Raw genomic sequence first — 26,009 nt, forward strand, 5'->3', positions numbered from 1 at the left:
ATACAGGGGTAAATATAAAGACAATGCAATTTTTGTATCAATTTTAATTTGAGATCTATTAAAAGATAGTGCAGTTATGTCTACCTATTTACGTCCACACGCACTGACTTGGCTGACTCGTCATCGTATCGAAATTGCATGGATCGAGGCTCATGTCAATCACTCGATTGTCTGGACTCAAATATTTACAGATTGCCATCATCTGGCTAAAATTGCGGAATGCAGCATTAAATAAAAAACATATCATGATGTCAATCACTGGATTGTCTGGTCCAGACACGATTATCTACAGAATGCCATCATTTAGTTGGAATATTGCCTAGTCTCTGGAACAACAACTTGATATTATGAATGCTTGTGGAGAACTTGGTTGATAGATGTTATTATATCGTATAGCTGGGGAAATTACTGAGAGTGGTGTTAAGCAACAAACAAGCCTATCATTATGAATGTGTTTCTTCAACTGAGATCTATTCCTAGTGGGGGAGGTGTGTGATTCATTAACCTCTGACCATATGGAATGCTTGTATTTACAGCATGGATGGGTGAGTGATGGTAACTAGATGCTCGACTATATGCTGTCAGTTGCTGCAACGCTTATAGGACACCTGGGCGCATCATCCTCCATCTTACAGGTGTCTTCTCTCTGTTGTAGTCAACACCCCGGACCCATTACACCAAATAGCAGATTGAAAAGCACTATCTTGTGTTCAACCAAAAATAAATAAGGAAAATTTTTCAAAAATTGTTTATTGTTACTGTTATAAATTGTTGAAAATGTGTCTGAAACTTGACATCTGTCAGCATGACTTCTTGATAAATAGCATGTTTCAATTTAATATTAACAATATTTTTACCCCTCTAATTTTTTGGTTACCCAAAAAAGCAAAAAGTAAGGTTTTTACATCAGCCCCTGTGTGATTCGATCTGGGTGCTGAGGTTCCTTCATTCCCAGATCATGGTGAATGTATCCAGGGTGTTTAATTTAAATAAATTCCCTGGATTAGAGAGGATGATACCATCTTGCTCCAGAGCTCATTTTAGTTCTACTGGAGTGAAATTCTCTTAACACAATTTAGAACAGTTGAAATTGAACCCTGAGGATGAGAATGAATGAAAGTAGTCAAAACTGTGAATTAATTAATTTTGAAAAACTTGTGATTTCAGAGAAAAGAAATATTTCAATCTCCAATGAAAATAATGACGAATTCTCGGTGTTTGACCAACTGTCATGTTTTTAGCAGTATTTGTTTTATTGATTTCTTTCAAAAAAATCTCAGCCCAGCATTCATCATGTTTTAAATACATTTTATGAAAGGAGATTTCCTTCGACACTTCAAACATCCTCCTGTCAGCGTTGTTGCAGTCACAATATTTCCTCCGACACTTCAAACATGCTCCTGTCAGCGTTGTTGCAGTCACAATATTTCCTCCGACACTTCAAACATGCTCCTGTCAGCGTTGTTGCAGTCACAATATTTCCTCCGACACTTCAAACATGCTCCTGTCAGCGTTGTTGCAGTCACAATATTTCCTCCGACACTTCAAACATGCTCCTGTCAGCGTTGTTGCAGTCACAATATTTCCTCCGACACTTCAAACATGCTCCTGTCAGCGTTGTTGCAGTCACAATATTTCCTCCGACACTTCAAACATGCTCCTGTCAGCGTTGTTGCAGTCACAATATTTCCTCCGACACTTCAAACATGCTCCTGTCAGCGTTGTTGCAGTCACAATATTTCCTCCGACACTTCAAACATGCTCCTGTCAGCGTTGTTGCAGTCACAATATTTCCTCCGACACTTCAAACATCCTCCTGTCAGCGTTGTTGCAGTCACAATATTTCCTCCGACACTTCAAACATCCTCCTGTCAGCGTTGTTGCAGTCACAATATTTCCTCCGACACTTCAAACATGCTCCTGTCAGCGTTGTTGCAGTCACAATATTTCCTCCGACACTTCAAACATGCTCCTGTCAGCGTTGTTGCAGTCACAATATTTCCTCCGACACTTCAAACATGCTCCTGTCAGCGTTGTTGCAGTCACAATATTTCCTCCGACACTTCAGCGTTGTTGCAGTCACAATATTTCCTCCGACACTTCAGCGTTGTTGCAGTCACAATATTTCCTCCGACACTTCAGCGTTGTTGCAGTCACAATATTTCCTCCGACACTTCAGCGTTGTTGCAGTCACAATATTTTAACAGGTGTATTCTGTGATACATTGTTTTTTCTCTTTTCATCCTCAAATCTTTTCAATTTTTAAATTCCATTTGCTTCTTGTATCACTTTTTTGTGAAGACTTGGATTAAACTTTGTCCCAATGTTCTTCTGTGTTGTAAGGTGATCTTATGCTGACAATAGTTTCAAAAAGCTCCTCATAAGATTTAGCTCATGTAGGTAATGTGCCCACTGTACTTTTTGTTGTAAGCAGGTGTCATGAATGTTTAGTGAATATTCTATTTTCAATTACCCCGCTTTCAAATATGTAGGTATTCCAGTGATTTTACTCACCAAAGTATCTGTCATTGAGTATGTTGACTAAGCTGGTATGTCAAACCTAATCAAAACTAACTTAGATAGCATGGAAATGATTTATTAAAATATCACTCACCCTGTACTGATAATACAACACTAGTCCTGTACAATTTGTACAACTTGATAGCAGTCACTGTCTTTTTCGTAATGCAGCAATTTTTAAAAAACATATTCAGTATGCATATGATTTAAACTTAATGGGTATCTAACATTTTAAATGCGTAACTGGTATGCATCAATTTGTTTTCAATGCATCATTGGAAATTTAAGATGCCTATTTTTTTCTGGATAAGCAGCTTATCTGGGCCTCTAGGTTTATAGTTTTCTTTGACGCGTAGCAAGTCAGTTTTTTTGTGTAAGCGCGATAGGTTACAAAGCTTTACATTTAGATAGTATTGAAGGCTTGCCCAATCCTTTTGCAAAAAGTCATGTCTAAACTCGGGTTTTTTCTTATAATTGTAGCTACACCCCTGTTTGATACTCTCAAATGTTATGAGACAGTATAACAATGTCATTCTTTTTCTATGTTTTCTTATATGTCATGGATTTAATTTTTAAATGAAATATGCTTTACATACTATTAATTGAATATTGAATATTGAAGTTGGTTTGAAAAATGATTTCTTTTTGGTATAGCATAATCACGTGGCCAAGAAAAAGTTCTTGGAAGATACTGTACTCAGCTTATCCTGACTACAGGCATAACAATGTAAAACCTGTTTAATGCCTAAATGGTTGTGTTTTGGGGCGTAAATAATAATATTATCCTAAAAAGGATTTGTTTGAAAATGTTTCACATCTTATCCTGAAAACAAACAGAACAATGTAAAATTAGTTTAATATGTAGCTACTGATCGTTAACAATAATTACCATTAAAGCAAATGCTCTGTAACATTTCTTGCAATATATCATACTCGTATCAAATACTGCTTCTAAATGATCTGCTAATTGCGGAGCTATGTAGAGTTGCTGCCCCTTGCTGTTTTAGGATCTGCTGATTACATCCACATACTCTGGTTATGTTAGTGTTTGCATGGCTGCTGTATACCATGTGTTAATCATTTATATTAACTTAAGACCCACAAATATCCGGGTTAAAATAGGTCTTCAGCAACCCATGCTTGCCATAAAAGATGACTATGGGATTCATAAGAGGCAAAAAACAGGATCAGGTGGTCATGTTTGCTGACTTGGTTAACACATGTCATTGGTTCCTTGTTTACTCAGTTCGATGCTCATGCTGTTGATCACTGGGCTGTCTGGTTCAGACCTGATTATATACAGACCTCCACCATGATGTCATGCTGATTTTTCAATAAACTCGGCACTTGAACACAATCCTAAATCTGATCAAGATGTGTGTCATGCTAAGGTCTTATATATATCCCTGTCTTTTTGTCAGAGAGTCAACAATTCAACAGCAGTTAGCCCATGTAGAGTACATGCCTTTTGTTGCTCTCTCTGTAGCAGTGTCCCTCACCCGCTTGTTCAAATGTTATGTGGTTGCTGCGTTCAGAATGCAGCTGTATTGACTTAATCTAATGTAACTGGTTTACTGACTGTATTTCAGATGTCTGTTCTCATCTTGAATTCTTTTATCACTTCTGCCATGTCATTCTAACCTCTTTCTAATCACGGATATACAGGTAGTTCACGCAGTGAATAGAGAACTATGGGCTAATGTGAGAGTATAGAATCACAGAAATACAGTGAATACAGAGCTATGTCCTAGTGTAAGAGTATAGAATCACAGAGAAACAGTCAATATAGAGCTATGTCCTAATGTGAGAGTATAGAATCACAGAGAAACACAGTCAATATAGAGCTATGTCCTAATGTGAGAGTATAGAATCACAGAGAAACAGTCAATATAGAGCTATGTCCTAATGTGAGAGTATAGAATCACAGAGAAACACAGTCAATATAGAGCTATGTCCTAATGTGAGAGTATAGAATCACAGAGAAACACAGTCAATATAGAGCTATGTCCTAATGTGAGAGTATAGAATCACAGAGAAACAGTCAATATAGAGCTATGTCCTAATGTGAGAGTATAGAATCACAGAGAAACAGTCAATATAGAGCTATGTCCTAATGTGAGAGTATAGAATCACAGAGAAACACAGTCAATATAGAGCTATGTCCTAATGTGAGAGTACAGAATCACGGAGGTTTAGATGGTCCGAACAGTGAATATGGAGTTATATCCTAATGTAAAATGTATAGACATGAAATATGAACATTCCCTTTCTCCATATGAATAGTAATATCCCTACTTATCATAATGCCTACTGGATGCCAACTGCCCAGATTGATGCTCGTGCTGTTGATCACTGGGTTGTCTGGTCCAGACTTGATTAATTACGGACTGCTGCCATATAGTTGGAATATTGCTGAGAACAACATGAAAGTAAACTCATTGTTGCAGATATAGCAACATTGGAGGAAGCTAATTGCATAGCTGACCTTGTCAAGTTCGAATTGGACTGATGAAACCATAATGGTTGTTGGAAGTGACAGTCACATGAGGCTAACATGGTTGACTACAGCGTTGATTAAAATGCATATTTTGACACGTGACATATAACCTGTGAACATCTGGGTTAGAATTTGTCTTCAGTAACCCATGCTTGTCGTAAGGTAGAATAACGGGATTGGGTGGTCAGGTTCACTGTCTTGGTTCACACAGGCCATCGTATCCCAATTACATAGATCGATGGTCATGCTGTTGATCACTGGACTGCCTGGTCCTAACTTGATTGTTTACAGGCCATTGCCATATTGCTGGGATATTGCTGACAACCACCATGTATTATTTTACCTCACACATAAATGTCGCGGTCTGATTGGTTGGGCACTCTTCTCTTATTTTCAGTGTACCTTGTGTACAAGCAAGGTACATTGCAATGTACCCTGCTGCCTATAGCTATCGATATAGCCATTGTCTGTCGATATGGATCATAGAGATTGATAATCATTAACTAAAGATAGATTGATTATTGATATATATCAGACAAGTAGCTTTGAAGGATAATGATAGAAATATTATGAAAAAAGTGAAGGTTTTGTGACGTAGTTACGCATTCATGACTACCAAAACAGCATCCTGGACAGAATTTAGCAGCAGCCCATGAATCAGAACCTATCTTTGTGTATTGTATAAATTCTTTATTCTGTCACAAACGTTTATGTGCAGTGCCATTAAAAAAAGCAGAGATATTCCAGTTTGCAAGCATACCACTAGAAAAAATATTATACATCTATATCCATTCTGATGGAGAATCTCCAAAGAAATGGAATAATTTTCTTACATCCTCCCTTAACATATGTCATCATCTGTTTCCTCCTTGGCATTACGTGATTCACATTTCATCAGTCCTGTAAATCCAATATACCTTATTTTTTCGAAATGGTATACATTATTATTGACAGTGATTTTGTTATCATTAACAATTTTTCCTATCAACAATATTTCCAACTATCAATCTTTCTGGCCAGTCCTATGAATGGAGACCCGTGAAGGTCCCGGGGTAGAATAGGCCTTCAGCAACCCATGCTTGCCATAAAAGGCGACTCAGCTTGTCGTAAGAGGCGACTAACGGGATCGGGTGGTCAGGCTCGCTGACTTGGTTGACACATGTCATCGGTTCCCAATTGCGCAGATCGATGCTCATGTTGTTGATCACTGGATTGTCTGGACCAGACTCGATTATTTACAGACCGCCGCCGTATAGCTGTAATATTGCTGAGTGCGGCGTAAAACTCAACTCACTCCCTCACTCCCCTTATGTATGGAGGGGTCAAGATGATGTCAATGTTGGGGAGGCAGCAGCAACCCATTGTCCTTGTCACTGTCTGTTGGTAAATAGCTTCAGGCTAGAGCTCTAGTGAATCTAGTGAATCTAGCAGGGGATCTAGTCAGTAGATACATGTAGATAGCTGGCCTTCTAATTATTTATATCAGAAACAGAATTCTCTTTTCATCATTGCAAAGTATTAAAGCCTTGTAGTCCTTTTAATATTTTCAAATGATTGAATTTTTAATATATTCTATGATTTTGTTGTAGGTGATAATGTGTATGAACATATAATGTTCATTAGTTGCTTGACCTTTGTGATCTATGACTTTGTGACTCATGACCTTTGTGATCTATGACCTTGTGACCCATGACCTTGGAGACACATCACCTTTGTGACCTATGACCTTGAAGACAGGACCACTAAGATCCTGACCAACCAATGCTGGTTGATGTATAAAATGTAGTTATCCTGATGGTGTCTTTGATTGGGACATGAATTGTGATCACTGGTTTGTCTGGTAATATTCATAGCCCCCACTTCATGATGCATCCTTGCATGACAAAGGTTGTCATCAAACTTGTCATAAAGTTGCCTGTGTTGTCTCGTTTCAAATGCCCAGAAAGCAAGGTGTCTGGATTGCCAAACACCTGTGAAAGGGTGGCTGACATGAAATGTGTGACTGATTGTGTTCCAGAGCCATGTCTGAATGTGAAGCTGGCAGACATTATGGCTGGTCGCTACAAGAATGCAACATACACAGTGTATGAGGGGCATGGAGAGAAGGCCAAAGGAGAATGGGTTCGAGAAGGTCAGTACAATGGGTTTCTGAAACATCTGTCCATCAGTATTTTCTGACCAAACTGTGTGGAATATTCTGAATGGTGTTCAGTAAGATTCAGGATTGCCAATGTATAATTTTTCCCTATCCTGACTCTTGCTTATTATGCTTTTCTCCACGCTCTATGTGAATGATAGTGGACCACGTGGAATCCCGTGAAGTTCAATTTCTGTCAAAAGGACTTAAAATCACACTCACCTACAAGTAGCTTCCCTTTACAGTTTGGCGCCCTTCTTGGTCACATGACCAGCCATGCTTGTCACTCTCTCCAAATATAGCCTGACACATGAACTTACAGGGTAGAAATGTAAAGGGTATCGCATTGCATCAATGCCGTTGTTTTTAACCTGGGGTTTTCCAAAACTGCTATTTTTTATTTGACCACACCACACCCATCCTCGATATATATGTTTGAAGCAGATATTAAAAATTCACTATCAATCAAGACAGCAAGTTTTAAAAAGGGCAGTGTTTATGTTATCCGGTTTATATCAGTATACCAGACTTTGACCATGGGGTAATTATAAAAACATTCATTCATCATGTATGGCAAATTATAAATCAATTTCCTAATTTCTCCTTAAAGTTTATTTCGCCTTGAAAAAGATCATGTTTTCACGTTTACGTGACAGTGTGGTGTGGTCCATCCTCGATATCTCCAGGGTATACATTCCGATAAGTCTCCACTTTACCCTGGACGCATCTACAGCTCTGCCCGATAAATTTATTACCTCCCTTTGCTGACTCCGTCTTCTCACAGTAGCCAATCAGCTAGGCCACCGTTATAACTGTGCTTGCCAGTGTCAACAAAGGTAGCGGTCGCAACTGCAAAGGTTTGCTCGCAGTGCTTCCCAGATTTTAGGGAAATCATACAAACAAATTGACAGGTCCGAAACTTTAAAACAACATATGCAAGAAAGCCTTCTACCTCTTCCAGAGAACCTCTGCATGGTTTCTGTTGACAAGTATAATCGGTTAGATAATTCAAAAAACGAAAGTGAGTTGTGATTCGTTCGCTCAACTTCCCAGCGTAGACACCTGACTGGATCAAAAGACAGTCAAGGGAGGTAATAAATTTATTGAGCAGAGCCGTAGATGCGTCCAGGGTATAGTAGAGACTTATCGGAACGTATACCCTGGAGATATCGAGGATGGACCACACCACACTGTCACGTAAACGTGAAAACATGATCTTTTTCAAGGCGAAATAAACTTTAAGGAGAAATTAGGAAATTGATTTATAATTTGCCATACATGATGAATGAATGTTTTTATAATTACCCCATGGTCAAAGTCTGGTATACTGATATAAACCGGATAACATAAACACTGCCCTTTTTAAAACTTGCTGTCTTGATTGATAGTGAATTTTTAATATCTGCTTCAAACATTTGTTTCCAACATCTAGATTTTACTATATTTTAGGGTGTTTTTTTTGTCCTTTTCAGTGCGGTTCTCTCAGTATCTGGAATGTTTCATCAGCTGTGCAACCACCACCTTGAATGCAGTTGTGATTGGCTGGATGGAAAAACATACATCTGTCAATCAAAATATTGAAATGATAAGGTGAGTTCTGATTGGCTAGATGGGAAAACTTGATACTGTTGCTATAAAGCTGGAATATTGCAGAATGCAGCCTTAGATCACAAATGAATGATACTGTCACTTCCTGGATTGTCGGGTCCAGACATGATTATCTACAGACCACTGTCACTAAAGAGTTGCTGAATGTGGCTTTAAACATCCAACCAACTGACCTATGTATGAAAGCTGCTGATGTTTGTTTCAGAGATGCTCAACCAATAAAGAAAGAGATTCAGAGAAAGTAAGTCATTTAAGTTCATCTTCATTACAAACATCTCGTGAAAAACAGCTTGATTTTCAAAATTCAGCCAGACACGTTTTCTGTTTGATTTAGCGAATATGGCTAACAAAGAAGAATTAAAAGTCCTTTTTTCAACAGAATTTTGATAATCTTCTTTAAAGGCTGATTTGGATATGTAGTCCTGTTTTAGGTCTTTTGACATAATTTTGATATCTACCTAAAGCTTCTGTTTGTCGTGTCTGTCATTTATGATTTGATCTAAATTTCATGTTAAGACCAAATATGATATTTTAAACCAACCTATGCAAACAAAGAGATTAGTTCTTCAGTATATATTTATGTTTCCAAGTTTTTGAGAAATATGATGCTTTTTTTTCCAGATCTGACTTCACTATATCTCAGGGCGTCAACTCATTCGACTACAATGAACGTCTTAATCTCATAGGTAGGTAAATGTAAGCCATCAGAGTTCACAGTTGTTCTCAGTCGTTTGTCTGTGAAGACCTTCGTGCCCCAGGGTGTCCTACACCACCTTGTGAAGGCAGACTAGTAGCAGTCAGGATTATTTCTTATTAATTTAGGGATAGTCATGTTTATATTTTTAGATATTTCTTGAAACAATCATTTAAAAAGAATATAAGAAATGTTTTAAGTACAAATGAAGTGAATGTCTTTTTCAAACGTGTAGTAATTGTCAAATGATTGAGTTTCATAAGGATGATGTACTCGATGTGTGTTTCATGATGTGTTTCTTCTGTATGTATTCCATCAGTATCTTGTTTCATGATGTGTTTCTTCTGTATGTATTCCATCAGTATCTTGTTTCATGATGTGTTTCATCTGTATGTATTCCATCAGTATCTTGTTTCATGATGTGTTTCTTCTGTATGTATTCCATCAGTGTCTTGTTTCATGATGTGTTTCTTCTGTATGTATTCCATCAGTATCTTGTTTCATGATGTGTTTCTTCTGTATGTATTCCATCAGTGTCTTGTTTCATAAAGTGTGTTTCTTCTGTGTGTGTTTCATGAAAGTGTGTTTCTTCTGTGTGTGTTTCATGAAAGTGTGTTTCTTCTGTGTGCTTTACAGGAATGTGTGTTTCTTCTGTGCCTGTTTCAGGAATGTGTATTTCTTCTGTGCCTGTGTCATTAAAGTGTGTTCCTTGTTTTATGAATGTGCGTTTCTTCTGTGTCTCTTTCATCAGTTTGTGTGACACTGGTGTACCTTTCATCCACATGTGTTGATCCACCTGCGTGTTTCAGCTACTGCGGGCGTCAACAACCACGTGTGTTTGTGGAACCCTTACGTTGTGTCCAAGCCAAGTGGGGTAAGTATTCCATGGTTTTGTGAAAGTAATGGCATCCTTCAACTATGATCTCTAGTACTGTGTCACCTGACACCTCTCCACTTGCTGACACCTCCTCCCGATATGCAGGTGCTCCGAGGTCACATGGCCAGTGTGGTGCAGGTTCAGTTCATCACCAGCAGGGGGCAACTCATCAGTTTCTCGAAGGACAAGGTTCTGCGTGTCTGGGATGTCCAGCTGCAAGTCTGCATTCAGCGGCTGGCAGGCATGTTTCCCAAGGGTCCTGAAGGTGAGACAGGGGTGTTTCTGACAACATGGGTGTGTGTATGAGACACAGATGCTTGTGTGAGACACAGGTGTTTGTGTGAGACATAGGGCTTTGTGTGCAACAGATTGATTTTTGGTCCATAAAGAACCTGTGTGAATGAGTGAGTGAGTTTAGTTTTATGCCACACCCATTGTCTGTAAAAAATTGGATCTTGATCAGATAATCCAGTGATCAACAGCATGAACACTGATCTAAGCAGATGGAATACCATGACGCATGTGCGAAAACGTTATACAGGAAAGGTGTTCCTGGTTTTCTTGGACGACTTACCTCAATAATAATATTAGCATGTCAATTCATATAGCCCCAACCTGTGAAGATTAGGTCTTCATCAACCCATTCTTGTCATACTTGAGAGAACAAACTGGATTGGTTATTCCAGCTTGCTGATTTTGTTGACACTTGTCATTATATCTGAATTTCATAGATCGATGCTATACTGTTGATCACAGGATTTTCTTGTAAAGACTTGATTATTTACAGACCGAAGCCGTATACCTGGAATATTACTGAGTGAGTTTTCATACTGAACTCCCTGGGAAAGGTAGATCCATCTGAGAAATAGACATTCTTAGGTAGGAAGGGTGAAACTTTGAAATCCACAGTCTGAAGTCACAGAACAAATTTTCCATGGAGTTAACGAAAGCATTTATATATTACACGAATCATTTAGATCTAACCTGGTTTCTGCCTCCAGTTCAGAGCACTCTGTTCTTTGATGAGGGCAAGGATCGCAATGGAAATGACCGAAATCGTCTGTTTATCACCTTCAACTACCAGCTGACAGCCATGGACATGAAGGTGGAGATCAGGGATCGCATCATGTCGCACGAGAAGCCTGTCGTAGCTGCACTGTACAACAACACGTACAACCAGGTGAGTATGTCTTGACTTGAGAAGTCACTGTATGACCCAATAAACTCATCAGACTGGGGACTTAGCTGATAATGCCATAGTCACCCATCCCCTCATTTCCCTCAGATACTTAGATATGTTTGAGGACACTCACTCACTCACTCAAAACTCACTCACTGACTGTTCCAGGTTGTCAGTGTATGTCAGGCAGGGAGCATCATCGTTTGGCTGATTGACACAGGTCAGAAGGTCAAGCAGTTCAACAGTTCCCATGGCAACTCGGAGGTGACATGCATCACTCAGGACCCAAGTGAGACACGACTGTACACTGGCAGCACAGATGGCACTGTGAAGGTAGGCACGACATAGACTGCATAAAGTAACAGGTACAGGGGTTGGTTTGTAAAAGATTTTGTTCATCACATAAAAGGTATGGGTTTGGTTCCTAAAACGGTAATGATGATGAATGTAGGTGTGGGACTTCAATGATGATGATGATGATGATGATGATGATGATGATGATGACGACAATGATGACGACAATGATGATGATGATGATGATGATGATGACGACAATGATGCTGCTGCTGCTGATGATGACGATGATGATGATAATGATGATGATGATGATGATGACGACAATGGTGATGATGACAATGATGATGATGATGATGATGATGATGATGACGACAATGGTGATGATGACAATGATGATGATGATGATGATGATGACGACAGTGGTGATGATGACAATGATGATGATGATGATGACGACAATGATGATGACGACAATGGTGATGATGACAATGATGATGACGACAATGGTGATGATGACAATGATGATGATGATGATGATGACGACAATGGTGATGATGACAATGATGACAATGATGACGATGATGATGATGATGATGATGATGATGATGATGACGATGACGACAATGGTGATGATGACGATGATGATGATGATGATGATGATGATGACGACGACAATGGTGATGATGACAATGATGACGATGATGATGATGATGATGATGATGATGATGATGATGATGATGATGATGATGACGATGATGATGATGATGATGATGATGACAATGATGATGATGATGATGATGGTGATGGTGATGGTGATGAAAATGATGTACCTGTAGGTATGGGACTTCAATGGGCACTGCTACCACAACCTGGAGTGTTCTGGAGGACAGCCTGCAGATGTTGGTCAGATCCTTGTCCTGAAGAGATCCGTGCTAGTTGTGGGCTGGGCCAAGTGAGTCCTGCCTCTTATAATGGTGTCTTGGAACACTACAGACTGTTTGACTAGAAAGTGTCCCCATGAATTGCTAAATATATCAGTTTAGAAAGGTAGTTAATGAATATTATGACGCAGTTCATGGATCACAGGAAAAGTTTTTTAAACAAAATGTTACCATTATAAACATGACTGTTGAGAGCTGGCATGGAGGGGCGGCCAGCAGTAATGCGATTAGACAGGTGCATCTAATGCACGCTGATTTTGTGATAGCTGCTGTGTGCTGATAATGAAATGGAGTTGGGCTAAAGAGTTGATAATCAAAGTGTACGATTCGATCTCGTTCATGCTGAGGTGGAAAGGGGAAGCCATTTTATGCCATCGATAGGTATATGAAAAGTCCTTCCATGGCTTGTTATTTCCATCAGTTCTGACTGGGGTGCCGCTGATGACAAAGTCACAGATGATTTAGAATTGATTTTGAGACTTTCCCCACTGCATCTGTTTATATCCATTGTTTATTCCCATATTTGCTGTGCGCCCCTCCTGTTTAGTTAACAGTTTCAATCAATGACAACCATAGTGTTTCCTCAGTGTGCAGACATTTTCTTTAAATTTGTTGTCTTTTTCCAGATTTGTGACTGTTTTTCGTAACAGTAGTTTCCGTGACTACCATGTGCAGCCATCAGACTGGAAAGGGGGACAGGTGAGAGAGTTCATCATGGACAGATGACAGTGGGCAAGAAATCTCTCATAAAATTGATAAGTCAGTGAAAAGTCAGTCAGTGTAATAGCAGTATGTGAAAAGATTAATGGGCAAAAGATCAACTGAGTAGATCAGCCAGTAAATAAATCTGTCAATAGATCAGTCAGTGAAAAGATAATTCGATGCATAGATCTGTGAGTGGATAAGTCATAGAAAAGATCAGTAAATAAATAAGTCAGTGAAAGGATCAGTCAATAGGGAAGTCAGTGAAAAGATCAGCAAATAGATATGTCAGTGAAAAGATCAGTAAATAGTTAAGTCAGTGAAATTTGTCTCAGTGAGATACACATGTAAATTTATTACTCGCCTGTTGAAGATACTGCAGTGCAATATTTTTATGGCAGTATTGCACTAGTGTAATACCGCTTGACGTATGACGTCAAAATGGTTCAAAGTTGTGACATCACAATGCTAATACCGATGTCGCAATTTTACTAGACCTTGCTTGACTCATGGAAAGCTGAGAGTCCTCACACTGTAGGGAATTTCGCGGCAGTTTCTGTCAATTTATGTTGGCAAGTAATAAACAGAATACTAAACTCGCTTTCACTCGTTTGATACGAAATCATTAACTCATTTAATAAAAATGGTATTACACGGAAGGTCGTTTAGTATCTTCTATGAATCTCGTCATGTGGTGTATCACTAGCCAGTGCTCTTTCTGTTCAGGAACATGTGGAGGACATCCTCTGTGGGTCCTTCCAGAGTCCTAATGTCCTGGCAACCGGCTCATACGATGGAGAGGTGGTCATCTGGAACACCAACTCAGAGCAGGCGTCACGCCACCTGAACCAGCGGGCACGCAAGAAGAACCTCACTCGGGGCAAGTCTATGATGCTCAAAGACAAGGAGGTCAGTGTGAGAGTTGTGTCGGTCACAAATCAGTAGAAGTTCAGCAGTGATCCATGCAGAGAGTGCATGGGTGGGTGACCATGTTTGGCAGCTTGACACCTGAGAATTTCTAAGACTTCAGTCTTGCCCCATGAGCAAGTGAGACATGATACATGTGTTCTAAATGTCTCTGTTCACCAAATGGGAACCCACTGGGATATGTCATACAACTATCAAGCTTTTAGCACCTAACAGCCAGGTTAGGTTACCAAGGGTAACAATTTGTTTGGGCATGTGCCTTGTATAAGGAAATTGTGCATTATAAGTGCCCATTTATTATTAATAGAAGTAGGTCAGCTACGGCTACTTAACATAAAAAAAAATGTTCATAGTGAAAAAGAATAGTATAATGAAATGGAGCACTGAGACTTTCCTGAAGCGTGTGTGACTGTGTGGACATATAGAGTGAGTTTTACGCTGCACACAGCAATGCTCCAGCTGTATGGCAGCGGTCTGTAAATACTCAAGTCTGGACCAGACAACCAAGTGATCAACTGCATGATCATCGATCTGGGCAATGGGCAATCAATGACGTTTCAACCAAGTCTTTTAGCCTGACCTCCTGATCCTGTTAGTCGACTCTTAAGACAAGCATGAGTGCGGCATAAAACCAAACTCACCCACTAAATCACTCAGGACTAGCTTTTTGGTTTATTGTTGCACTCAGCAATATTCTTATAGATCCAGGTCTGTAAATAATCCTGTCTGAACCAGACAATCTAGTGATCAACAGCATGAGCGTCAATATATAACGTGTCAACCATGTCTGACAGTCCAACCAAGTCAGTTGAATGACATGACAAATGTCATTTGGAGCAATTCTAATCCAGATCTTCAAGCGCCTCTCTGGATTCCATTATTGACAGATCAGCATTTTGTACATTGAATATCACTGAGTTCGATGTTAAACAACATACAGCCACACGTACATGTACATTTGCAGGGCTCGATTTCATGCTGAGTTACTTACACTGGTGCAACGCAATGTTACAAAGTGCAACCTAGTTAGACTTGTGCTAAGTCCGTTGTTTTTGAGTGTCAACATCTGAATAAAACATCAAAATAATTCAATGGTATATTTCTTTCGTTGCATATTGTAGTAACAGCGGTGCAACTGGAATTTGACAAGGGCAACTTGGTTTTTATCGTAGGTTGCACCTGGTGCAAGTAGGTTAACTTCTTTTAATCGAGCCCTGGTTTTACTTATGAGTGAGTGAAGTAGTGTGACATTCAGCAGCATTTGAAATCATCATTTCAGCCCAGTCAGCTGGCTCCAGTCGCGGAGCACTCTGACAGCAAGTCCACTGTTGGCTCCATTTCGTCAACTGAGGTCAGACCCAAGTCCCGTGCACTGTCACGAGTCAGTCAAGGCAGCAGCGACCAGGTAACCAGCAACAACCTAAGAAATTGGTCCATTTCTTTGTTTGGTTTTGTTTGTTTTTTTGGGTTTTTTTCATTTGATTCTTTGACATGTAATGCAAGAACATGGCATGAAGGTATAAAATTGACCGCATTATAGCACTGTCAAAAGGATTTATAGTCTGTTTGCTGTGAAAACATACCAATTAATTTCACTTTAAGCAAAAGTGTAAATTCAGTAAAGTGAAATTTAGTTTACAATTCTCATAAATTTACATTGCCAATTAACCTTTAAATCTCAGAATTATATTCAACTTTGGATAAATGTTGTGTAAAGAACAATCATAGTTCAAATTGCTATAAGTGGTTTATATTACAAGGGGGTGTGCACATTAAATGAAACATCTTGAAGAAGTAGAGTTGGTCTAAGTAAATGTTCATCATGTGTTTGTTTCACTGTGTCAACTACTGCGCTTACCCCCTTGTAATACAAAACAATACTAGCAATTTGAATCTATAATTGTCTGAGAACTAGACTAACATTAATCTCTATACTGATACTTTTATAGAAGCAATAAATCCTTTTTAACTGAGAAGGAGCTTTAATGAGTAGGTTTCTCAGAACTTGAGGAAATCAAGACATGCATCGTTTAGGACTTTAGCATTGCAGAAAGGGCTGGGCCAAAACTAATGCGGTTCAGGGACTGTGAGACAGACAAGTATTCTTGTATCTACATGTTAGTGTTTGTCCGGTAATAGTACCTAAGTTTATGCACTAACACAAAGGTAGAGAGAGAACTGAGCGTAGAGTCTGCATGTCAGTCCAACTGTCTGTCAGTCCAACTGTCTGTCTCAGTCCACCTGTCTGTCAGTCCACAAGTTTTATACATCATGAGAGACAAATGTGTTGATGGAGTTCTTGATGACCTTGACATTGTAACCCACAGAGTGAGTTCAGCATGGCTGTTGCTAAGCTGCTGTTCCTGGAGACAAGGAAAGGTAACTCTGCAGGTGGTGGTGCTAACTTGGTGTCATGTGGCGGTAACGGCTGGGTGCGTTTCTGGAACTCGTCTAAGAACGTCTTGCTGGCTGAGTTTGTAGCCCATCTCCACGGTGAGGGAAAATAGATGTTGTCATGTGTTTGTACAAAACTTTTGTCTACAGGCTATACTGGAAGTTGTTATTCACAGGAAATTCTGGATTCTCAGCAATCTATGCTGTGGACTGTACATTGTGAATGAGTAACTTAGTATGGTTCTTTCCCTGGCTTTTTGGCAATATGCAAGCTATATCATGTCAGAAATAGTGAGGGAGTTGAGTTTGATGCCACTTGTAGCAATATTCCAGCAATATCACGACATTGTACTCGAGATGGGCTTCACACATTGCCCATGTGGGGAATTGAACCTGGATCATCGGCGTGAGAGGCAAGCACCTTAACCTCATCAGAAATAGGCTTCACAAAGTTTACCCATGTGGGGATTTAAAGTCCTCAGCATCATGAAAGAACACTTTAGCAGTTAGGCTACCCCTCCAGCACCTGTGCATTGAAGTTGGGATTACAAATCATTTTAAGCAACGTTGGGTACGGAGAGTCATTGGATGGGTGACAGTGTTTAGCAGCCTGTCTCTGCAGAGGGACTTCAGTCCTGCCATCTTGCCATCCTGGTATAGAGTCCTTGGATGAAGCACATGTGATACATGAAGTCTCACCTTAGGCAACTGAGTTTGTCCAAGATTGCCTCTGTTCCCCCAACAGAAAATGGGTACCCGGTGGGATAAGTCATGTTGTGGTATCTGGGGTAATAATGTTCTACGCTTTGATTGTTAGGGTTGTGAGCTTTGACCTAATGAATGGTGTTTAGTGCATTATAAAGTCTTATTATTGTTATTCTTGTTATTAGGTTGCTAGGGAATAATCTGTTGCCATTAGATCTAATATTCCTGTTAGATTTGTCCTTGTGTCATCCTGATGGTGTGGGATGTTACTCATTATATCACCCACTGGATTGTTCAGTCCAAACGTGGCATCAGCCTCATGCTGAAAGCAGAATTACATACCGTGGTGTTAATATAAGTCTTTTTATATCGCCTAACAGAAAACAATATCATTTTTTGCTGCTAACTTGTAGACTAAATTTTTCAGTTCTCTCATTCATGAAGTAAATTAAGAAAAATTGAGTAGTGTGTTTTGCGTGTCTGTTTATTGTGGACAAATTGTGTAATCTGGTTGGTGGCATGTCATCATACCCCAAATGCTTCTTCAATGCTCGTAATATCAATCACTGGACTAAAGTATCATTCTTTGCAAGGTGCTGTCAAATAACTGGAATGTGACTTATACAAATCCTGTAAATCAATAAATGCTTGGGTTACAATATTTTTTGAAGTGGTAACTAGCATAGCAATATTTTAGTGATCTGCCCAAGTCTCGAAAATAAATTCAAATGAAAAGTTCTACGTAAAATTAATCCAATCACATAGGTCTAGTAAAAGCTGCCGCTTATCTTGAACTGAGTTTAGCTGAATAATTCCGTGTGTATGCAGTCAGTGATGTTTTCCTAAAAACAAGACCTGTTAGAAAGGTCAGATAGACCAAAGTGATTATATTAATTGGATGGTGTTTTGTGAGCTTAAATCATTTGTAATTACCCCGAAATATCATGCTTGCAAATATGTTGTCATTTACAATACAGACACATTATTTAGGTTGATTTTGAAAGTGCCTATATTTTCCCAGCTGGAAGTATCATCATGGCTACTGACAAGATGAACCAGTATCTGGTGACGGGTGATGTTGACGGCCTGGTGAAAGTCTGGGACATTGCTGAATACTGTACTCACCATGTGGACAAGCCCTTACAGACACCTCCTCGTGAGTAGACTTACATTGTTGTTCTGTAATCGCCATGTGGACAAGCCCTTACAGACACCTACCCATGAGTAGACTTACTCATTGTCATACTGTACTCACCATCAAACTAGCCATTACAGACACCTCCCCTTAAGTAGACTTACATTGTTTTACTGTACTCACCATATGGACCAGCCCTTACAAAATACACAAATAAAATAAGATTTCAGATCCTGTTGGTACAGAGGTTTCAGGACCATGCACCTTATTTATGTTTTGTGCACATATCCCTGTTTTGAGGTATTTAATCAGTTGCCATTCTCTTTTGAACCCAAATGGACTGTAGTGTGTTGTTTGTTGTGCTAGCTCTAAAGTGTCAGTACCAGCCTCACACAGACATGATCAACTCCCTGGATCTGTGTGAACGCAACGACCGTTCCCTCATCATCTCCGCCTCCTCCGACTGCAGGGTCGCAGTCTGGGATGTCCACGGCAACAAGCTCGGAATCTTTGGTCAGGTATTGTCATGATGTTTTCAGAATATAATATTTATGTCAAAGGTCCATTTCATCACCTCAGGAAGATGTCACCATGATTAGGATACTGCAATGTGAAATGTGACTAGGTTGGATGACGGAAATACGATGTGTTGGGTCTAGGCGTAGCACTGGAAGATGTCACCATGATTAGGATACTGTAATGTGAAATGTGACTAGGTTGGATGACGGAGATACGATGTGTTGGGTCTAGGCGTAGCACTGGAAGATGTCACCATGATTAGGATACTGCAATGTGAAATATGACTAGGTTGGATGACGGAGATACTGTGTGTTGGGTCTATGCGTAGCACTGGAAGATGTCACCATGATTAGGATACTGCAATGTGAAATATGACTAGGTTGGATGACGGAAATACGATGTGTTGGGTCTATGCGTAGCACTGGAAGATGTCACCATGATTAGGATACTGCAATGTGAAATATGACTAGGTTGGATGACGGAAATACGATGTGTTGGGTCTATGCGTAGCACTGGAAGATGTCACCATGATTAGATTACTGCAATGTGAAATGTGACTAAGTAGGACGACGGAGCTGATGTGTTGGGTCTAGGTGTAGCATTGAAAGATGTCACCATGATTAGGATACTACAATGTGAAATGTGACTAGGTTGGACGACTGAGCTACAATTTGTTGGTTGTAGGAGGAGCATTGGAAGATCGAGCCGTACGACCCCGCAGCTGAGGAGGAAGAAGAGGAAACAAAACAGGTGTGTGAACTTCTGGTTGACATGTCTATATTAAGGGAATGTCTTAAAAGCAGTATAGAATGAGAACACTTACGTCAGTCACCATCAGACAATGCTGATGTTGCACGAATGATCCGAACTATGGATTGATTTAATATGGCAGTTAATACAGTGCCCAGACTTATTGTTCAATGAATAAATCCTTACAAAGAACGGAAGCCACCTCTTTTCTTTCTTACACACAATGAGCCACTGGTGCAAACCTCATCTCACTCCAGGATGCTACAACTGATAAGCTTGACCTTGACCTTGTCGAGTCTGATGATGAGAGCCAGTGGGAACCGGATGAGTCTGCTATATACCAGCCCCAGGACTACCGCCTCAACACCTGGAACAACACCGTGCTTGGTGAGTTAGTTGTGCAGGACTGTGTCCCTTAGACTTGCCAGAAAGTGTCTGAATCCTTGGGATTGGCCAAGGTTGTTTGTTGGTTTGACAGCACAGAGTTGCCTCCCTTTTGATGACGGCATAACCGCCGTTTCGCAACTGCTCACCTCTTTCCGTGACCTACAAGAAGACTCGTACTCCTACTGTCCACCATTATTGCCAAGAATCGTGGCAAAGCAGTCTAATCATGCATAGAAAAACATATTCAAAAACTGAAAATGGCAAAACGTCAACTTTGAGCTAAAGGATCAGCAGCTTTCATCACTGAAACGTACTTGCAAGGGGCATGACTGTATAGTTGTTTTGTCTATGGGATATAACTATAGGATATTCTTGGAGTAGCCATGTTTGGTAATTCAGAGTTGTCTTTCCTTGGTAACAGTACTAGACTATTTTCGTCTTTGTTTGCACTTAGACATGACCACAAGACAAGTACAAGACACAATTCGACTTGCCGGAATGTCATGAGTAGTTACGAATGCATAACAGCCATGCAGAGTTGTGACCCTTGTTTTGACTGAATCTAGTCATGTTGACTTCTTTCCCTTATTTTGACAGAATCTAGCCATGTAAGCATAACCATGAGAAGATACAGTTGTGTTCTATAGCCTTAGCCATTTGTGTAGCAGTCTGTTCCACCAAACATCTTCAAACTACATTACTCCAACACATGACAAAATTACATCATGCCATGATAAAATGAAATTATGTTCAAAGCTCTCTCTCACAGCCATATTTCATAACATGACAACATGTCCCCCTCTTTCTAGGCAAAGACTACCAAGAGCTGAGGGTGCGGAAACGAGAGCGGCGCCAACCAGGGACTATCCCAAACCTGCCGTACCTGCACTGGGAGCGGACTGGAGCGCCACCTGCTGGGCCCTACTCTGTGAGTAACTGTTGCTGTGCCTCTGTTCGTGTGTAGTGAGGCGGCCATTTTGGTTTCAAGGATGTCATGGAAATGCCTTGTCAGTCAACTCACGGATGATCCAAAACCCAGATTCTTAATTTATGCATATCAGTGAAAGATTTTTTTCCTTATGGGTTTTGAAGAAATGTTTGTAAGTCACTTAGAAATAAAACATTTTTAAAACATTTTGTTGTGAATGAAACACACAGGATTCCTTAAGATCAAAATGGTTCGTCCAGATTTCATGATGTTTGACATATCTTCTTATGACTTACTTATGATGAAATTGGATATTTCAGGTTATGTGTGAATTCCTTATTTCAGTGTTGACATCATTTGGTATGTTGACTGTTATCACATTCTGAAAATGTTCAGATTTTCAACAGAAGTTCTATACACTGAGAACTACACATAATCAGTTGTATGGATAATTGTTTGTTGCAAGTGCATACTGGAAATCATATTGCCTACCTGTGTAGGCTGTTCTTCATAGATTTGCTATTTTATTTCTTTTTTGTTGTTGATTGATATGGTTAAATTGGGAGATGAATCTCTGAGGTGTTATTATGGTCTGTTTTGATCTACCACTTGCATGTCGTAGCTTTTGCAGGTTTTATCACAGGAATGTATTTGCAATCTTGCAGCATGTGAAATTTTGTATTCACTGTGAATGGCTACTTTGCTATGTTCATGTCATGGCACACTCTACATGTTAACAAACACATCCTTGCTTACAAAATACCTACACATCAAAACACACAACAGAACTTATCGGGAACATTGTGATAATAATAACTCAGTTTTATGGCGCCTAGTATGCATCTGTATAGTTGCTCGGTGGATGCTGTGATCGAAAACTGATTATTGTTGCCTTGGGTAACTGACACTCGGGTCGTCAGTCTTCCAAGTGAGTACTGTATCTATTTGGCTAGTCTCCCATCTTGATCACTGTTTCAGAATATCTGTCTTAGCAGATGCACCACTGATCATGTAGATAACCTGTCTTTTTTTTCCCCAGGTCAGCTACAGTAAAATAATAACCTTAAGGAGTAAGCATTAACTCCGAAACGTTGTGTTCTCATATAAAGAAGTTGATATCCATAAAAATCTTCATTCTTATGTATTTCACTTCTAAATGCCCTTCAAAGATTTGTGTAATCTCATATTAGTTTGACAACCCTCGTAATAAATCTTAGACTTGATTGCTGGAGACTACTATTTTGTATATTGATGGCATTTGCAAAGGTATCAGATATATTGTATCTGTTGATGGCAGCTGTTTGACATTAAAGAGCAACCTGTGATGTAAGTTGATAAGATCAGCAATATCTGGCTAAGCACTTGAACCCACTTGGCTGATTTCCGGTCACAAATCAAAAGCATAAATTTTCACCATGTTACCCAAATCTGATACTTTTGCCTATATTGATGACATTTCCATAACTGGAATCATCAGTGGATGGGTACCCATTGGGATAAGTCATATGACTGTTAACATTCTGGTGTCAGGACAGGCAGCTTGTGTTAACTAGAGAAATAATGGCGTAGAGCTTTGAGCATACTCCACAGGCACTTATGTAGTGGTTCGAGCTTGTGATACAATAGTTCACTGTGCAGCGCAGTGGTTCAAGCTTTTGATATAATAGTTCAGTGTTCAGCACAGTCGTTTGAGCTTGTGATACAATAGTTCAGTGTTCAGTGCAATTATTTGAGCTTGTGATACAATAGTTCACAGTTGAGCACAGTGGTTTGAACTTGTGATGTGATAGTTCAGTATTCAGCACAGTGGTTTGAGCTTGTGATACAATAGTTTACTGTGCAGCGCAGTGGTTCGAGCTTCTGATACAATAGTTCACTGTTCAGCGCGGTGATTTGAACTTGTGATATGATAGTTCAGTGTTCATCACAGTGGTTTGAGCTCACTCACTAACTCACTCATCCACTAACACACTCATCCACTCACACATACACACTCCCGCTCACTCACTCACTCATCCACCGACACTCTCACTCACTCATCCACTCACTCACCTGCTGACACACTCACACATATACACTCCCACTTACTTGCTCATTCATCCACTGAAACACTCACCCACTCACTCACTCACTCCAGGCCATTATTCGTATGATAGGTAGTTGAATCCAAACTTTGATTGAAAGAGAAAAAGGCATTTTATCCTTCATTTATTCAGTCTCATCATAAAACAAGATATATAATATCAGAGTTCATTGTGTAAACCTTCCAATGAATGACAGCGAAAGTAACTAACTCAGCACTTTTCCTTCCAAGTTCTGATGTTTTTATGTCTGGGACATGCTTGGAAACATCTGACAAACGTGAAATATATATGCCATGAAAAAAGGAAGGAGATTCCCTTTTGTGAGCGTACTAGGAACCAGTGCCAATGCATATGAGAAAAAGTTATGTACATGTATATCGATACAGATGAAACATTTCCAAAGGAATGGAATAAATTGTCACATTGTCCCATAATTTCACTTCATGATCTCCTTCCTCCACTCCTTCATCATTTTGCATTTTTTCAATCCAATATCCCCTACTTTTTTAAATGATGTATGATATATAGATCAGACATGAGAGACACAAGTGAGACACATGTGAAATGTATATGAGATATATCAGACATGTGAGACACATGTGAAGTATATATGAGATATATCGGACATATGTGGGAAGTATAAATGAGATATACCAGACATATGTGAGACACATGTGAAGTATATCTGAGGTATATTGGACATATATGACACATGTGAAATATATATGTGAAATATATCACACAAATATATATGATATATATCAAACATGTGAAATATAAGCAGAGAATATCCGAGACATGTGTGACAGATATTTGAGATAAATCAGATATCTGAGACACACATGAATTATATACTTTTAAAACATGGTGGACAACTTAATTTTTAATTTACGATTGCGGAAAAAAATTGGGTGACATATGAGAGTGAATCACTACTTGCACTTCCTTATGACCATAGTTGTTTGTACTTTGACTGCTCTTGTGTGACGTGAAATTTGCATGTGTACAATTTTCATATATGAAACAAAAGACCCAGCTTCAAACAAACACTAACAGCCATGTGATGATTGTCAAGAGTAATGGTCTACCATGACTTTTCCACCTTCAAAACCGTCAAAATCAAGAATGACACGTATGTTTGTGTGTATGGGGCTACACTGTTGTGCTGGTGCATCTCATGTGTTATGTTTAGGGGTGATGATCAAAAGAAATGAATCATAAGATGTCTGTCTTTGAAGTTTGTTAATGCTTTTATTTCCTAGCCAAAGTTCAGATTCCCCTACATTTTTTTAAAGAGCTTGTATATTAAATAACTCTGACACATGTGACCGATAGATGTGCAATAAATCTGGCATGTGATACACATGTGAAATATACATGATTTATATCTTTTATAAGATATAACTCATGTATCATATATACAGATTTATATGCAATACATCATATATGATAGATATTATACATACATGATACAAATTCCATATATGTCTCAGACATGTTTGAGATTACCAATACATGTGAGATATATGTGCAATATATACATGGTAGATATATGAGGCATGAAATATATCTGTGACATACCAATATATCTCAAATATATCTTTGGTACATTTAACACCAATCTGAAATATATACAACATATTAACTAACATCCATCTGATATATACAACATATCAGACACATATCAACAACACACATCCATGACATATCTGCAACATATTTCACTCAACAGATATTAAGGAATTCCCAAGTATGTTAATTTCACTGATCTGTCATTACATGTCAAATTAGTCAGTTTTTGTACAGCTTCATTTCAGAGGTCAGCATCAGACATATGCCAGACACAGCTGAGCTGTCAGACGTATGTCAGACATATGACTCAAAGTTAATTTGCAGTTTAAAACCTCATGAGGAAATTATCTAGTAGCCCATGGACAAGTACAAAGCCATAATTTGATTGCCCCAAATGAAAACTGACTTGTCACGGGTGTTAGGCAGTGAGATTTTTGAACCCCAGAAAGTAGAGGATATGTGTGTATCAGACACAGGACATAGGACATGCAGGTTGTGCACTTCCAAACACAACACTGCCATTCACAATCACTCTCAATTGTGGACTTCACAAGTGTTGTCACAGACTTTTCCTAGTGAGTCATGAGTATTTACACGTGCAATGGCTGAGTTTCTTATAATGGGAGATGAAGCAGGCTGATGAAGCATTGATGAAATATATAACTCACAGCTGCTGGGTATGTGGTACGGGTGATCAGATTTATGAATATTAAAAGCATCATTGAGGGGTGGAGGTGGAGAGGGTCCCAGGGCATCCGATAATTGATAATTACTAAAACCTCAGTTACATGTGACTATGGGTAGATGTGGGGTATCTACAGTTAATGGGGAATATGGGATGGATGGGGAGTGGAGGTGATGTTACATCGTATGTACATTGCTACAAAATCGGTGTTGTGTGTGACTGGGCTAGGCAGGGGAGGGTTATCACATTACTGAAAATTACAATCCATAAAAAAAACAGGGCTCAATTTAGTGCTATTTTACTTGCACTGATGCAGCCAATATTACAAAGCCAAGTTTTGAGTTGTAACCTTCTGAATAAAACATCTAACAAATTAACATATGTCTTTCGGTATAAGAAAAGGACTCTTAACTGAAATTTGGCTAGTGCAGCTTGGTTTTTGGTTTAGGTTGCACCTGGTGCAACTTCTC

General features: G+C 39.3%; 1 protein-coding gene across 1 annotated transcript in view; it reads left to right on the forward strand.

The window, feature by feature from the left end:
• Positions 1-26,009, forward strand: part of LOC137259835 (cilia- and flagella-associated protein 337-like) — a 103,338-nt gene that overhangs the window by 11,464 nt on the left and 65,865 nt on the right. Inside the window, exons 9-26 of the mRNA XM_067797455.1 lie at positions 7,035-7,148; positions 8,627-8,744; positions 8,968-9,003; positions 9,384-9,448; positions 10,266-10,330; positions 10,439-10,598; positions 11,335-11,513; positions 11,682-11,846; positions 12,647-12,762; positions 13,378-13,450; positions 14,180-14,362; positions 15,660-15,785; positions 16,708-16,873; positions 18,501-18,635; positions 18,981-19,132; positions 19,818-19,883; positions 20,141-20,270; positions 21,080-21,198. Coding sequence (XP_067653556.1) covers positions 7,035-7,148; positions 8,627-8,744; positions 8,968-9,003; positions 9,384-9,448; positions 10,266-10,330; positions 10,439-10,598; positions 11,335-11,513; positions 11,682-11,846; positions 12,647-12,762; positions 13,378-13,450; positions 14,180-14,362; positions 15,660-15,785; positions 16,708-16,873; positions 18,501-18,635; positions 18,981-19,132; positions 19,818-19,883; positions 20,141-20,270; positions 21,080-21,198 — 2,168 coding nt within the window. The remainder of the gene's footprint in view (positions 1-7,034; positions 7,149-8,626; positions 8,745-8,967; positions 9,004-9,383; positions 9,449-10,265; positions 10,331-10,438; positions 10,599-11,334; positions 11,514-11,681; positions 11,847-12,646; positions 12,763-13,377; positions 13,451-14,179; positions 14,363-15,659; positions 15,786-16,707; positions 16,874-18,500; positions 18,636-18,980; positions 19,133-19,817; positions 19,884-20,140; positions 20,271-21,079; positions 21,199-26,009) is intronic.

Source organism: Haliotis asinina, chromosome 13 (assembly GCF_037392515.1).
Source record: "Haliotis asinina isolate JCU_RB_2024 chromosome 13, JCU_Hal_asi_v2, whole genome shotgun sequence".
In the NCBI taxonomy this organism is placed as follows: domain Eukaryota; kingdom Metazoa; phylum Mollusca; class Gastropoda; order Lepetellida; family Haliotidae; genus Haliotis; species Haliotis asinina.